The 16,598-nt window shown below is 41.6% G+C and overlaps 1 protein-coding gene across 8 annotated transcripts in view; it reads right to left on the reverse strand.

The window, feature by feature from the left end:
* The window catches only part of LOC117537567 (NACHT, LRR and PYD domains-containing protein 12-like), a 47,786-nt gene extending 31,409 nt beyond the window's left edge, over nucleotides 1–16,377 (reverse strand). For 5 of the 8 annotated variants that reach the window (XR_004567739.1, XM_034202821.1, XM_034202820.1 and 2 more), the window contains exons 1-7: nucleotides 16,314–16,377; nucleotides 15,828–15,962; nucleotides 15,212–15,411; nucleotides 12,987–14,814; nucleotides 9,804–9,977; nucleotides 8,867–9,040; nucleotides 4,545–4,715 (exon numbers count right to left, since the gene is read on the reverse strand). Coding sequence is in view for 7 of the 8 variants with exons in the window: in XM_034202821.1 (XP_034058712.1) it covers nucleotides 4,545–4,715; nucleotides 8,867–9,040; nucleotides 9,804–9,977; nucleotides 12,987–14,814; nucleotides 15,212–15,411; nucleotides 15,828–15,952 (2,672 nt within the window). In the remaining variant the exon portion in view is untranslated. Of the gene's footprint in view, nucleotides 1–3,922; nucleotides 4,097–4,544; nucleotides 4,716–8,866; nucleotides 9,041–9,803; nucleotides 9,978–12,986; nucleotides 14,815–15,211; nucleotides 15,412–15,827; nucleotides 15,963–16,313 lie in introns of all 8 variants that reach the window. The other 3 variants (XM_034202824.1, XM_034202819.1, XM_034202822.1) reach the window with 3 other exon arrangements.
* Between the last annotated feature and the right edge of the window lie 221 nt (nucleotides 16,378–16,598).

The following is a 16,598-nucleotide window of genomic DNA, read 5'->3' on the forward strand; positions in this document are numbered from 1 at the left end:
ATCCCTCTAGGGGGGTCCGGGGGCATGCTCCCCCGGAAGAAAATGTTGAATATTCCATATTTTAAAGCATCAATCTGATGCATTTTGAGATGCATTTTTTTGCCAACCTGGGGAGAGCTGGAGAAACTTAACTTCAGCCATGAGTCAAAAATATTATGGCCTCCTTACTAAGTATTATCAGGGATGCAAACTCATCAGGTATGGAAAGGTGACAAGGACCCGAGCCCCCCGACCCCACGGAATATCGGCTTTAAAATGAGGAATAACAGAGGATTTTAGCAGTCAAAACAACTAAAGCAGCAGTTAATAATAACAGAAACGCCAAAGAGTCACATCTAATAGAAATATATAAAAGCATTTATTTTAATTGTGTAGCAGTCAGTTTATAATTTTGGCAGCACTGTTGAGCATTTTGAAAATCTATTGTCATGCCTCTGTGCAAGGCTTAGTCTTTCTATCTTTATGGCACCTGGTGTAAAGTAACTAAATTCATAAACTCAAGTACTATAGGCCTACTTGGGTACAATTTTGAGATACTTGTACTTTATTTAAGTATTTCAATGTTTTGCTACTTTGTTCTTCTTCTCTTCTACAGTTCAGAGGTAAATGGTGTACTTCTACTCCACTACATGTATTTAATACCTTTAGTTACTTTACAGATGTGGATGAATGATGTGAAATCTAATCAAGTGTTGAATCAGACTTTAGTTCCACCTGGAGTAAATCCACCAGCTACCCTGCAGTATACAAAGTACTTCAAACTAGCTGCACCTTTACCAGCTTTGAGAACACTTTCATGATCAATCATTATACAACATATCATATATATTATTCTGAAATGGACCAATCTGCACAATGACTACTTTTACTGTCGCTACTTTCACTATATTTTGATGAGAATACTTTTCTACTTTTACTTGAGGAACATTTTGAATGCAGGACTTTTACTGTAACAGAGTATTCCTACACTCTGGTACTTCTACTTTTACTCAAGTACAAGATCTGAGTACTTCTACTTTTACTCAAGTACAAGATCTGAGTACTTCTACTTTTACTCAAGTACAAGATCTATACTTATACCACCTCCGTTTATAGCCTATGAAAAAAAACTATTAGAAAACGAAGGCTAAAGCTAACGTTAGCAGATAGTGACAATGTATGCTACTTAGCTAGCTCAACGATAATATTGCGACAGAAACACTTTTCAGTTCACATCAGGCTCTGCCGCTCCAACAGGGAGCTCTGCTCTGAACACCTGAACGGCCCGTTCTAACAGCTGTTCACCAGTGGTCCAGTCTGTGCCACAGTGACTCCGGACCGCACAGTTAATATTAACGAACGCACCCGTAGGTAATGTGGCTGCTGAAGCTAGACCATCATCGCGGAGCAGCAGAGCCTTATTATACATCCATGAGCAGAGCCGACAGGCAGGAAGACTCGAGCACACAGCTCGCGCTTCATTATAATATAAAAAAAGAACACCATGCTTGTCATGATGGCACATAACAGCTCGCGGCCGCAGAGTCCGGGTCCCAGACCCCCCCATACCCCAAAAATATTTTTATTGCAGATCTACGTGAATCACACAAACGACCTATTTTGGATTCAAAACGGCGAATTTCGCCGAAAGGTGAGTGATTTTCATGCCTGTTAATAACTGTAATATATACCAGGCTGCTAAATCCTAAGAACTGCTACAGGATTTGATTTGTTTTTGAAAATTATGTAACTTTTTTTGTTTTTGTCTTTTTTTAGCATATTGTTTATTATATTATAACTTAGTACTTTTTTAGCATATTGTTTATTATATTATAACTTTTTTAACGCATGTAAGATATGCAACACTACAACAACAACACTTTCCTGCTGTAACGCTGCAAATTTCCCCTCTGTGGGACTAATAAAGGTATTCTGATTCTGATGACCCTAGCATTTGATATTTATCCATTGCTGTTCGTCTTGTCTCTGCAACCTCTCCCGCGCATCACTTAACTCTACTGTCTTAAATTAACAAGTTACCTTCTGCTACCCACTGGCATGGAAGAGTATTTCATTACCTAGCCAGCCACTATATTGCAGGCACAGACTCTTAAAATTGGCAAATTATTTTCAGCAACTAAATCGATTTCCCACGGAACACCTGACGATCTCACACACTAATCTCACAGTGGTTGAAACTCACATATTTTAGCTCTAGAAATAACTCACCTGTACTGGTGACATCATTAGCCTGAAAACAGGTGTTATTGAGTGAGAGTCAGAGTGTGTGCACAAGAGTTTCTGACGGGGGACTTCCAGCAGGTCGGAGGACACCGACCGGATTATTCTGAGGGGTTGAGACTAGAAAATGTTGAGAACCACTGCTGTATACCATCTTACACATAGAGCCATTATATTATATATGTCTGCTGGAAAGAGATTGGATGCAATACCTCACGGTAAAAGGCATGACATCAAATAAAGATGATTACATAAATACTTACATAAAAAAGTAGAAGGAGCAGGTTATAGGATTACCTGTATGAAGATTCAGATGTGTGTTCAGGTGAGAAGGAAACTGGAGCCTGGAGTTATGATAGACACAAAGTTGGTTATTTTAATAGAAATCAAGTTCAACTCAATGAACATAAACTACAGAGCATAACATCAGAAAACCACATCAAAAATCGAAATTAGTCAAAAAGATCCTCCCCCTCTCGGTTCATTGTTGATTTCACAACAATTAAAAGAAGATAATAAAGATAAGAAGTACTTTATTGATCCCAATGTGGGAAATGTTTGTGTTGCAGCAGCATAAAAAGACATGGCATTGTACAATAACAATTAGAAGACTAGAAATAAACAAGAAAGTAGAAAATATAATATAAAACAGAGACTAAGATTTGTCTGGATCCCAATGAACAGCTATGACATTTTATTCAGTGGTGAAACCTCTATAGTTACTTTGCACTCTACACTGCTCCTCCTCTCATCTGTTGGTCACTAACGGGTTAACATATGAGATAGCGCTGAGCAACCATTGTAGCCCACCAGCCAATCACAGCACTTTGTGGCAGGACAGCAGACGAGTACATAATTTTATATATTTCTTCATTTCCCAAAATGTACTGTTTTCTAGTCTATGTTTATGAATAGCTCGCATCTTTCTCTGGATCCCGGAAAAATAATGAGCAATAATTACATTTGATTCAGTGATGAAACAATAATAAATAAACTTCACTCTGTATAACTGCTCACCTTTCTGCCGGTCTTCACTTCCTGTTCCGAGTCACCTGAGAGAAGAGGTGACAGAGAAAAGTAATGATAATAAAACTTATAGAAAGGGAAACATTAAACAACTAAATGAAAATGGAATTAAAACAAATGTTTTGTTGCTCTATGAGGGCATGCTTTTAAGATCAGATTTAATGTACAATGTCTGGATGAATGGAGGACATGGTTTCAGTACTCACAGGTCTTCTGGGTCTTGGCTCTGATCGTCTCACCATTGATCCTGTGGGGATGAACACAATCCAACAGTTTTGGATCCAGTTTAAAATAAGTGTTTGTTCTTTGAGTCAGCTTCAGAGTCCTGATCTCTTGCTTTACATCCCATCATATCTTCTCTGCAAACACTACGACTGCCTGCCTCAGCTCTCAGCTGCATGACAGGAAGTAACTGCTCGTTAGTCTAGAAACTAAAAGCATGACAGGAAACAAAACAGAGAACCTTTTCCACTCTTCTGTAAAATCCCATAAGTCTGTTAGAAAGTTTCTTACTAACTAAATGTGGCTTTGCATTTTCAGCTTACAATATATAATTGATGGAAGAATGAGAGAACCTGCAGTCAGTGGAAACATCACTGATCTGTTTCCCCAGAGAGAGAAACACCTCCCTGAGTTTAATACAATACTGCTGAACCAGCAGAGACCCCTTACTGACCTGAGAGTCTCTAGTCTGCAGTCTGGACTCTCCAGAAGATCTCTCAGCAGCTCCACTCCTGAATCCTGCAGCTCGTTGTCTCTCAGGTCCAGATCTCTCAGATGGGAGGGGTTGGACTTCAGAGCAGAGATCAGAGCAGAACAGCTGATCTCTGACAAACTGCAGCCCCTCAGTCTGAATGAAGAGAACATGATGAGGATAAAAAATGTAAAATCCATTTATAATCCAATCCAATAACTGAATGACTTTGATCATCATAATATCAGCCTGCTGTTTATTATCTGAGAAAACACATTGAAATGAATGTAAAGCAAGAAAAACATTTATACTTCAGAAAGTAAACTTTATCAATGTCAAACTAATATTAGTTCAGATGACCTTCTTCATTCAGATGTGACCATTTACTAAAGATTGAAAAACTACATTTACATTAACAACTAAAAGTGGATATTTAAAATGTTTCCTTAGGAACAGTCAACTTGTATGACTGCAGACTAAATGTAGTACAAGAACAATTTAAATATGAACAAAATGACATATACTAAATAAATGTATAAGCATTTGATTAAACTGTTTATAATACATGAGTTCTCCAGCAGTAACAGAGAGTCAGTGAACTGACCTGAGAGTCTCCAGTCTGCAGTCTGGACTCTCCAGAAGATCTCTCAGCAGCTCCACTCCTGAATCCTGCAGATCGTTGTTACTCAGGTCCAGATCTCTCAGATGGAGGTTGGACTTCAGAGCTGAGATCAGAGCAGAACAGCTGATCTCTGACAAACTGCAGCCCCTCAGTCTGAATAAAGAGAACATGATGTAACTTTAGAAAACAATGTTCCTGCTTGAAATAACTCCAGGTTTAATAATCTGATCAGAGCTGAAGGAGTTCAGAAAGTGGAAACTCCAACAGGTTAAAAACTGTGAGACACAGAAAGAGGAAAAGAGCTCTCATTCACATTAAAGACAACGTGCAGCTACTTCAATACAAAAAAGACTTCACATCTGAGACTCTGCTCCATCTACACCAGGGGTCACCAACCTTTTTTAGGGTGAGAGCTACTTTCAAAAATTAAAACAAGTCGTGAGCTACTTTTACTCCTCTTTTTTGTTTTTTGCAGTGTATATATTTAGCACATTTTAACATTATTATTATGCTGACCTTTAACCTTTGTGCTGTTTGGGTCTGTGGGACCCGTTTGCAGTGTTTACTAAAAGAACATGTATTCAATTTAATTATTTAAACTTCTTTATTTGGGAGGGTCCTCACCTCCTCTAGGGGGGTCCTCACCTCCTCTAGGGGGGTCCTCACCTCCTCTAGGGGGGTCCACACCTCTTCTAGGGGGGACCTCACCTCCTCTAGGGGGGTCCACACCTCCTCTAGGGGGGACCTCACCTCCTCTAGGGGGGTCCACACCTCCTCTAGGGGGGACCTCACCTCCTCTAGGGGGGTCCACACCTCTTCTAGGGGGGTCTTCACCTCCTCTAGGGGGGACCTCACCTCCTCTAGGGGGGTCCACACCTCCTCTAGGGGGGACCTCACCTCCTCTAGGGGGGTCCACACCTCTTCTAGGGGGGTCTTCACCTCCTCTAGGGGGGACCTCACCTCCTCTAGGGGGGTCCACACCTCCTCTAGGGGGGACCTCACCTCCTCTAGGGGGGTCCACACCTCCTCAAGGGGGACCTCACCTCCTCTAGGGGGGTCCACACCTCCTCTAGGGGGGACCTCACCTCCTCTAGGGGGGTCCACACCTCCTCTAGGGGGGTCCGGGGGCATGCTCCCCCGGGAAGATTTTTTTTTTTAAATGTTGAAGTTAAATGCATCAATCTGGTGCACTTGGAGCACAAAATGAATTTATGGACACATCTCTCCACTCTCAGATGAAAGGGAGCTGTATACTTTTCAATAATCCAAACATCTTTAGAATATGATCACAACCAATAACAAATCATTTAAACTTGTTTATTTTTATCTTATGTTACCTAGTTAGCATTCTTTCTTTTTCTTTATGCATATTTTACTAATCACTCCCCTTTGAAACTGTTTACTGTCCGAAAGCACACATTGGAATGATTTCTTACTTTATCTATATTAATAAAGGGGTGCTCTCACTCACACACACACACACACACACACACACACACACACACACAGGTGTGCTCCTCCGTGGCGATGACGGCTTGCGTTAAAAAATAATAATAAACATATTTGTAAAGTGGGGGGACACAAACGGGATTTCGAAAAGTGCTGGGGACATGTCCCCCCTGGAGATTACGCCATGCGTGTGTGTGCGTCAAGTGGAATAAATAAATATGCAAGTTACAACACACACAGTAAAACTCTGCCCCTCATGTGCAGTATAGGCTGGCATGATAGGCTGTTCAATGGGGCTGATGTGTAGATTCTGCCAGAAGGAAAATCAGCGGGGAGGTGCCACATTGCTTTTCTTCCCGACTGCAACGCTGGTCCCGCAAATCAAGCAAGAACGTGATTGGTCGATATTCATTGTGGGGGTGGGGGAGGAGGGGTGTTAGATAGATATAGAGTTGTAGTAAGTAGATAGAGTTCGCTATGATTTAGGTTTCATTTATGCATGGGGTCGATTCTTTTAATTACATTTCCTTTTTAGTTTTGTGTATTTTTTACATTTTGGATTTGCTTGGCGAGCTATTTTTAGAACGTGCCCGGCGGGCGCCTCCCGTTGCCCCTGCGGGCGACTGAGTGCCCGCGGGCACCGTGTTGGCGACCCCTGATTTAAACCAATCAATGTTGTGTAATTAACAAGGATAATCTGGTGTTTTTTAGTCGATGAGTAGTGCAGATATCACTGTAAAATCAATCGACAGTAAGGGGAATACTTACTTCCGTGTGTACAATTCTCCGTTATCCAATGGGAATGGACGCTCGCATTGCCTTTAAGGGCAGCCGACACAAACGAATGCCGTGCTTCCATGAGCGTCAAATCCCGCCGCAGATGGGAATACATTGCAATCAGTTGAAAGCTATTTGCGTCCCTTTATGAAGCTGAAGGAGCCTAGGAGCGTCACAACTGCACGCCACGGACCCTGACCAAACGTCGCTCCTGGACGATTATGGAGTGAGAGTGTGTTGGTATGAGTTATGCCGCTGAGAGGCTTAAACGTTGCTCTTCACTGTGATACGTTCCATACAAGAGTCCGTACTGTAGTTAGATTTAACAATGTTTCATAACGGGAAAAAATAATAATATCCAAGTCCGGACCTCAGTCAACAGAAAGTGTCGGAGATATTCAGCCTGTCCTCTTAGTCATACACAAAACCAGCATCCAACAGGTGACTCATGGCAATAAACCACACCCATGGGACAGTTGCCAGTGGTAACCAATAAGAATTAAACATGGTGTAAACAAATAAAGATAATAATAGAAATAATAAGCAATGGCAAAACAAGAATTGTGGCTACTTTATCATTTTACTCCACTATTTTGTAGGCAAACGTTGAACTTGTCGCTCCCTAAACTTATGTTATATATTTAGTTACTAGTTACTTTGCAGATTTTGTTAATTAATTAAACAAATTAAATCGACCCACATTATTATATATTATAAAAGTAAAGCTACCCAGCAGGGGAGAGTGGGATGAGCCAGAGGGTAAGTTGACCCACCCCTGTATCCAGGCAACTGTGCACATTTGTTGTCATGTGACCATAAATTCAGGAAGCACCCATCATTTCTATTTCACTGTGAGGGAGAGAAGCACATGGTAAAGTGGTAAATGGTTTTTTTTACACAATAAACCATGTTTTTTACTTTTCAAAGTAACATTTCAATATGTCAGGTTTAATTATTGAGCAAGGTGTAAAATCATTTGAATCATTCAGCTAAAGATTAGCACAATTGACTAAGTTAGACAGTTGTTTTCCCCAAGAAGTGGCAGTGGGGAAAAGGGAGCCAAATGCTGTGGGTAAATTGAGACAGTGGGTATACTTATCCCCCATTGAGTAACTGGAGTTAAGTTAAGTCTCTGTAGTATAAACTTGTATTTAAATGTAGTTTTACACAACTGATATGTTTTTTATGTTTTAAACATTGTATCAAACCCATCATGCCAAGAAAGTCCAAGAGAAAGAGTGAGGAGATGGAGAGAGCAGCAACTCATGGCGAGGCTGGAGAATCCATCAGAGCAGTGGCAAAAGACAGAAATATTGACAGGTCAACCCTGAGTAGATACTTAAAAAGGAAGGAGGACAGGAAGTGGAAAGAGTAGGGTACAGTGGAACAGCAGAGAGGAGGAGCTTGCAGACTAGAACTAATAACTGTCTGACCAGTTCCACGGCCTTACTCCAAAGAGATGTTGTGAACTGGTCTTTGAATTACAGACAGAAACAACATTCCTGTACCAAACAACTGGACAACAAGACAAGGGTTCAGCATGTGGGCTGTGAAAGAGATCACATGATACATTCTCTCCAAACTTGATTTATAGTGTTGACCAAACAGGTGTCCCTACAGTTGAGACACCAAAGCAGGTAGTGGCAGAGAAAGGATGTTATAACTTTTTACTTATGCAGGACTTTTACTTGTAACTGAGTATTTGTACACTGCAGTATTGCTACTTTTACTTGAGTACTTCTTCCACCTCTGGAAACAGAAAACACTGAATACTTTGTTAGGGTGGGATTGTATTTATGTATTTATATAATTTATTCAAAAACATGATAGAGAATATAAGATGTTTAAAAGGTTCAGAGTGAATTATGCAGTGTTATATTTTTCTTGTTATATTTAAATCTAAAGCTCAACATAGCTCTGCTACAGTCAATGAACTAAACCAGAGAAGAAGAAGTTAGACTTTAGCATTAAGATGCTCAGTGAGGATCAGAGTGATATCAGCCTGATGTCTGCAGCTCAGAGTCAACACAACTCTCACATATTCATCTCAGCACAGAAGTTACAGATGGAGAACTGACCTGAGAGTCTCCAGTCTGCAGTCTGGACTCTCCAGAAGATCTCTCAGCAGCTCCACTCCTGAATCCTTCAGAGCGTTGAAACCCAGGTCCAGATCTCTCAGATGGGAGGGGTTGGACTTCAGAGCAGAGATCAGAGCAGAACAGCGGATCTTTGACAACCTACAGCCACTCAGTCTGAATAAAGAAAACGTGATGTAACTTTAGAAAACAAAGTTCCTGTTTGTATAGTGAATACATTTGTTAGGGTGTAATTGTGTTTAAGTATTTTCCATATCATTTAATTAAAAGATGATGTTAGAGGTTCAGAGTGAATTACGCAGTGTAGAATGTTTCCTTAAATCTAACGCTCGTCATCGCTCTGCCACAGTCAAAGAACGAAACCACAGAAGAAGAAATAGACTTTAGCATTAAGATGCTCAGTGAGGATCAGAGTGATATCAGCCTGATGTCTGCAGCTCAGAGTCAACACAACTCTCACATATTAACCTCAGCACAGAAGTTACAAATGGAGAACTGAGAGTCACCAGTCTGAATAAAGAATACATGATGTAACTTTCTTTAAATAACTAAAAGTTTAATAATCGGTTCAGAGCTGAACAATGTGTTATTTTCAGCAATGACGTAGATTCAAATCTAAGATAATCTGAGCTCAAACTCTCTGAAGCAGTTTCTCTCTGTCATCAGATCTTTGACCTAACCTGAACTCCTTCATCTCCCTCACAGCTCATCAGTCCTGACAGTGTCTTCACTGACTCATGGAGCACAGTGAGAGTCTGTGGAAGCTCAAACACTCTCTTCTCACACATTGACCTTCTATAATGTGTGTTATTCTGCTAGATATTCCATCATTAGCAAAACAGAAATCATATGAAATAATTTAAATGTTCTTAATCATAAACACAAACAGATCAGTATGGACTGCAGTCAGTGAACTGACCTGAGAGTCTCCAGTCTGCAGTTTGGACTCTTTAGTCCAGAACTCAGCAGCTCCACTCCTGAATCCTTCAGCTTGTTCCAACTCAGGTCCAGATCTCTCAGATGGGAGGGGTCGGACTTCAGAGCTGAGGCCACAACTTCACATTCAGTCTGTGAGAGCCCACATTCAGAAAGTCTATAATAACACATATTACAACACAGGTTAGTATAAAAAAGAGGAAACATTATAACCTTCAAGCATTTGATAACAAACATTTTACATATCATGTTCTGATTAACATTCAGTGTTAGTCCATGTAATATATCTATGAGTGTGATAAATGCATTGTCAGCCTGTTAGAGCTTATTCTAAACTCTCAACATACATCTACTGATGCATTAGGACACATCTTCAGTGGTGTTTCTGGAATCATCGGGTGTTTACGTTTTTTCAACATCTACCCCCTCCTCCAGGCGACCCAGCCGGGGCTGATCAGACCCCAGCAGATGGCGAGCTACTGAGGACTCTAATTCTCTTCTCTTTCAGCAAGATCCATAATAAGCATCAGTGTTTCCCCTATATACAAATAGTGGCGGCGCAGCGCTGCTGCTGAAATATGCGCGCCGCTGCTAGCTGTCAGCCAAGTACCCAAAAAAACAAAAAAAGTGGCGACCCTTTTTCATTTTTGATTGTTTGTTATGTGGATTTGTAGTATTTGTGTTACTGTTTGTTCAATAAAGGTGTATTTTTGCTAAATGTTGAGACATTGCCACTGTATGTACTAGGCAGGGCCGATTTTTGGCACAGGCGGTCGCCTAGGGCACCAGATCTGTGGAGGCGCTGCGCTGGCAGCTCTGGGAGGGAAAAAACATTTTTGACCGTTGGGGCTCATCCTAATTTTCGGCCTTGATGTAACAATATTCATAATTAAGTAAATGTAACACCCTTTTCACCCCGGTTACACTTTTCATTTGCCCTGTACGATGGGCGCTGTAAGTGATGAACGTGGGGGATGTTGGCTTATCAGGCGCCCGCAGCTCACAGCCAAAGTGCGAGCGTGGGAGCGAGCGAGCGAAGGAGAAAGAGAGAGGGCGCACCGGTACCGGCGCTGTTGTTATTAGCATCTGGTGCTAGCAGCGCTAACGGATATAAGAAGTAGCTGTTTCTAGAGCTCTCCTGTCAGACTGAGAGGCTCAGTGAGGTAAAGGACTCTGAGTGTTCAGATAGTTAATTTTAGTCTAAGTTATCTCAGTGAGTCTCAAACGTTTTGACCACAAATTATGTAAACACATATTTCCAAGGCACTCCTTTATAATTATTAGGATCAATAAAAACATGTTTGAAATCATTCCAATGTATACAATAGGACAGTAAACCAAAAATATCGTTTAAAGTTGGAGAGATACAAAAATATGCATAAATAAATAAATGTTAAGGTAAAATAAGATATGAATGAACAACAAAAATAAAATAAGCTACATGTATTTGTTATTGGCTATGGTAGGTTATTGGTTATGTTCACATACTTATTTGATTATTAAAATGTAAACCGATCTTTTTCATATGGGTGTTTAGAGTTGTACCCCCTAGATCAGTCTCTAGTAATTGTGTGCTCAAAGTGCACCCGATTGAAGCATTTTACTTTAAAATGTTCAAAAAAATCTTCCCGGGGGGGCATACCCCCGGACCCCCGCCTAGAGGATGTGACGTCCACCCCCCCAATTCAAACATGTTCCTACAATAGTGAATACATTTGAAGCCATTTTGACGTATATTACGAGGGATGTCCCGATCACCTTTTTTTGCTCCCGATCCGATTCCGATCGTTTGATTTTGACAATCTGCCGATACCGATTTTTCCCGATCCGATCTTTATGCAATGCATTAAGAGAAAACAAAGGTAACAGATAACGGCTGGTCATCCAACGCGATGAATTCAGCTCTCTTGGCTGTTATTTTGTTGGCCTTGTCACTGTTCTGGGGCAGTTTCTCTTTCCTTTTGAAAGTCTCTGAAAGTGTCGGTTGTTTCAGTGCCGTTCCCTGAGTGGCCGCTGTGTACTCGTCGTGTTGTTGTTGGTGTTTGTTTCTCAGGTGGCGTATTAGATTGGTCGTGTTGAACGTAGCTCTGTTCTTTCCACCACGAGGAACCTCCGCCTTGCAAACATTGCATCTGGCTGTTACACTGCCTTCGCTTTCAATTTTATAATACTTCCAAACTCCTGACATTTTCTCTGTCCCGACTCCCGAGTCACCAGCTGAACGTAGCCTCTCGTTAGCTTGCTGCTACTATTAGACACTGCGCCCACTCTGTTGCTTTGAGAAGAATAAGCAACCAGGTCTGAACAAGCCCAAAGAAAGCAACACATACATGATGTTGAGTCATTTCAAACCAAAACTAAGTCCTCAGGATGACTTTAAGACGTGAACATGGTCATTTTTGTTTTGTAACATTAAATAAAATAATACAAATATTTTATAAAAATGAAATAATAATAATTCCCGATCCCCGATCTTTTTTCCCGATTCCGATTTTTTGAAAATCACGTGATCGGCTCCGATCCCCGATCACGTGATCGGATTCGGACATCTCTATATATTACCTATGTCAATAAGTTTCTGTTTTTGTAGTGTATTTGCCTTTTGTAGAGATTTTTCATTTATTCTTTACATATAAAATCTCGCCTAGGGCAGCAAATTGTCTAGAACCGGCCCTGGTACTAGGCCTCAAGAGCCTTTCTTGTGCTGACACATAGAAACAAATTGGCGGCGCGCACACACTAAAAATGTCCACGCGGTCCGCGCTAACATTATGCTGGGCCCGTACCGCTGCTATGACTCCATCCTAGGGGAAACACTGAGCATTGTGGTAAAAGAAAATGATGAAGAAACTGAAACAAATATTAATAACTTAAATGAAATCACAGATTACTGTAAAATACTGCTGTATGTTGTGACATGCTGCTGATTAAACCTGAACCTCTAAAGTCCTTCAGTTTGACATGACTGGGTGTCAACTGCCTCACAAAAAGGAATATGAAGAGAAGAAACTGTAAAAGGTAACAAATAATATAATAAATAGAATTACTGTGTTCATTTTATTTTGCTCTCAAAGTATTTGAAGCAGCAGTAATGTTATAATGTTTATTGGAAGAGCTAAACTTCTGATCTACATTAGTTTATAAAGTTAATCACATCTGGACTCACTTGGCCTTCCTGCAGTTCCTCACAGCTGGAATCAGTCTCCGTCGTCCCTCCTCTGATGTTTTGTACTTCCTCAGGTCCAACTCATCCAGAACCTCCTCTGACATCTGCAGCATGTAGGCCAGAGCAGAGCAGTGGATCTCAGAGAGTTCTTTCTCTGATCTGTTCTCTGACTTCAGGATCTCTGTGATCTCCTGATGTACTGAGTGGTCCTTCATCTCTGTCAGACAGTGGAAGATGTTGATGCTCCTCTCAGGAGAGATGTTATAACTGCTCATCTCCTTCAGGTTGCTGATGGCTCTCTGGATGGTTTCTGGTCTGTTGTCTGTGCGACCCAGCCGGCCTCCTAACAGTCTCTGGTTGGACTCCAGAGAGAGGCCGTGGAGGAAGCGGACAAACAGGTCCAGGTGGCCATTTCTACTTCTGAGGGATTTCTTCATGGCTCCTTTAAGGAAGACATCCAGGGATGGGTAATCATCATCACTGCTGTCATCACTGCTATCACTGTTGTCTTCGTCCCAGACTCTCTTCAGGAAGTCCTTCAGTACCGCTGTGTCTCTGTTGGTGTAACAGTGCAACAAGTAGACTGCAGCCAGAAACTCCTGAATGCTCAGATGAACAAAGCAGTAAACTGTTTTCTGGAAGATCACACTCTCTCTTTTGAAGATCTCTGTACAAACTCTTGAGTGCACCAAGGCCTCGGTGACACCAAGGCCACAGTGCTCCAGGTCTTCTTGGTAGAACATGATGTCTCCTTTCTCCAGATGTTCAAATGCCAGCCTCCCCAGCTTCAGAAGAAGCTCCCTGTCAGCCTCCGTCAGCTGCTGTGGACTCGTCTCATGTCCCTCTTCATACTTCTGCTTCTTCCTCTTGGTCTGGACCAGCAGGAAGTGTGAGTACATGTCAGTGAGGGTCTGGGGCAGCTCTCCTCTCTGGTCTGTAGTCAACATGTGGTCCAGAACTGCAGCAGTGATCCAGCAGAAGACTGGGATCAGACACATGATGTGGAGGCTCCTGGAGCTCTTGATGTGAGAGATGATTCTGCTGGACAGGTCTTCATCACTCGATCTCCTCCTGAAGTACTCCTCCTTCTGGGCGTCAGTGAAGCCTCGTACTTCTGTTACCCTGTCCACACACTCAGGAGGGATCTGATTGGCCGCTGCAGGTCTGGAAGTTATCCAGACGAGAGCCGAGGGAAGCAGCTTCCCCCTGATGAGGTTTGTCAGCAGCACGTTGACTGAGGACTGCTGTGAGACATCAGACACAACCTCATTGTTTCTGAAGTCCAGAGAAAGTCTGCTTTCATCCAGGCCGTCAAAGATGAACAGCACTTTGCAGACAGCCAGCTGCTCTGCTGTGACCTTCTGTAAGGTTGGATGGAAAACATGGAGCAGCCTGAGAAGACTGTACTGCTCACCTTTGATCAGGTTCAGCTCCCTGAAGGAGAGCGGGATCACCAGACTGACATCTTGGTTCCCCAAACCCTCGGCCCAGTCCAGAGTGAACTTCTGCACTGAGAAGGTTTTTCCAACTCCAGCGACTCCGTTGGTCAGGACCGCTCTGATGGGAGTCTGTTGGTCAGGTGAGGCTTGAAAGATGTCCTGGCACTTGATTGGAGTGTCATGGAGGGTCTTCTTCTTGGAAGCTGTCTCCAGCTGACTCACCTCATGCTGGGTATTAACCTCTTCACTGAGGCCTTGTGTGATGTAGAGCTCAGTGAAGATCCTGTTGAGGAGGGTTTCACTTTCATCAGTTCCTTCAGTCACACGTTCACATCTCCTCCTCAGACTGAGCCTATGTTCATCTAAAACCTCCTGCAGACCACGATCTGCTGGAAGAGAAGGAAACATGAGAGAATCAGGAAATTATTTTGAAAACAATAAACCAGACAAATAGAGACAGGGTTAAAAAATGTGTTTTTTATATTTTCATAAAATATTCTAACGTCTATGCTTTACAACTAAATATTAAACCCAACAAAAATGAAACAAGAAAAATCCTGGACATGAAGACACTAGTAGGAGCCTACCGGACATCTACCGTCTAAAAACAGCACTTTCTATGAAAAAAATATTGCTGTTCCTCAGAAATAATTTTAATACACAATTAAAAAACAAAAACAACAAGAAAAAGATTCGATGGTTCGATGCATTCATAAAAGTTGCCACAATAGCAGACACCCAGCGCCCAGACGGCGGTAAAGATGCTGAACGTGTTCGGCCTCTTACTTTGTAAAATGCTGCATCTTTCTCCACACCGAGGACAGCAGGAGTCTCCTGATGGAGGTCTCTGCTCCCGGTATGAGGTGATGCACTTTCTGCAGAACCAGTGTCCACAGCTGGTAGAGACTGGATCCTTCAGGACGTCCTGACACAGAGCACAGCTGGACAGCTGCTCCTCCACAGGAACAGGACTCTTCCTCTTCCCTCTGTGGAGATGAACACATCCTTTATAGCACTTTACATTAGTTTTCCCACATTGTTAAAATCTACATTATAGCTATGTATTTAGAATTATAATCACAGAATCAAGATCTTTGGGAATATATTGTTACTTAGTCTAATGTCTGATTTTTGGACTTGCTCTGAACTTTCTGTTTTGGTGTCGTGCTTAACAGACTTAACACAAAGTCTTAAATGTCAAATGTGAAAATGATTTGACCAAAGTAGATTATTTACTATCGCTGGTAAAACCATGGAGCACATCAATAGATCAATTCAACTTCTTTACTGTAATCAACTGTGTTTCTTTATTGTACGAATGTGGTTATTAAAGAACAGTTCAGATTATCAGATTACATAAAAACTGAATCCTCTTCAGGTCACAGTAGAAACAGACTCTTACTTCCTGTCTGAGGGTCCAGGTTCATCACTGAAGTCTGGAGGTTCCTCTTCAGACCGTTCACTCTTCAGAGACAGACAGCTGGAGACTGAGGATGTGTCCTCTTCCTCATCTTTAAAATCACTCATCTTCTCCAGTCTGATAGGTAAACCAGTAACACCACACACACACACACACACACACACACACACACACTTGTTTAAATCAAAATCATCATTATGATAAACTTTGGTTTCATTATAACAAATCAGTCAGACTTCAGGCAGGCTGCTCTCCATTTTGACTGCGCTGTGCTGCGACATGTTATGTTGCTTTGATGACTCACAAACCAGGAAATGCAAAAGTTTACAACATTTGAAGATATCACCTTGGACTCCAGGATGCTGATTGTATAGAATATGTATTTTCTGACATACAGTTCAACAGAGTAAATAGTTAATGTTATTTAATGTGTTAAAAAACCAGCAGAGCCTGGTTTTTGACACTCACCGTGCTTTCCTCCTCCTGCTCTGACGAAGTGTAAAATGGAGTCTGGCAGTTTGACTTCATACATCAGGCTTGTTTGAGACGAGTTGCGGCTCGCCTCGAAAGTAGACGAGAATAGCCGATCGCAGCCCGGGGAGGTATATGGGTTTAATTACACATAATCGCACTAAATGAATCGTGTCAGTAGCGGGACCTTAGCATAGATATATAGGATATATATATATATACAATAAATAATAAATAATAATAATAATAAATAATAATAATAAATAATAAAACAAATACACA

The sequence above is a fragment of the Gymnodraco acuticeps genome, unplaced genomic scaffold (assembly GCF_902827175.1).
Source record: "Gymnodraco acuticeps unplaced genomic scaffold, fGymAcu1.1, whole genome shotgun sequence".
Lineage (NCBI taxonomy): Eukaryota > Metazoa > Chordata > Actinopteri > Perciformes > Bathydraconidae > Gymnodraco > Gymnodraco acuticeps.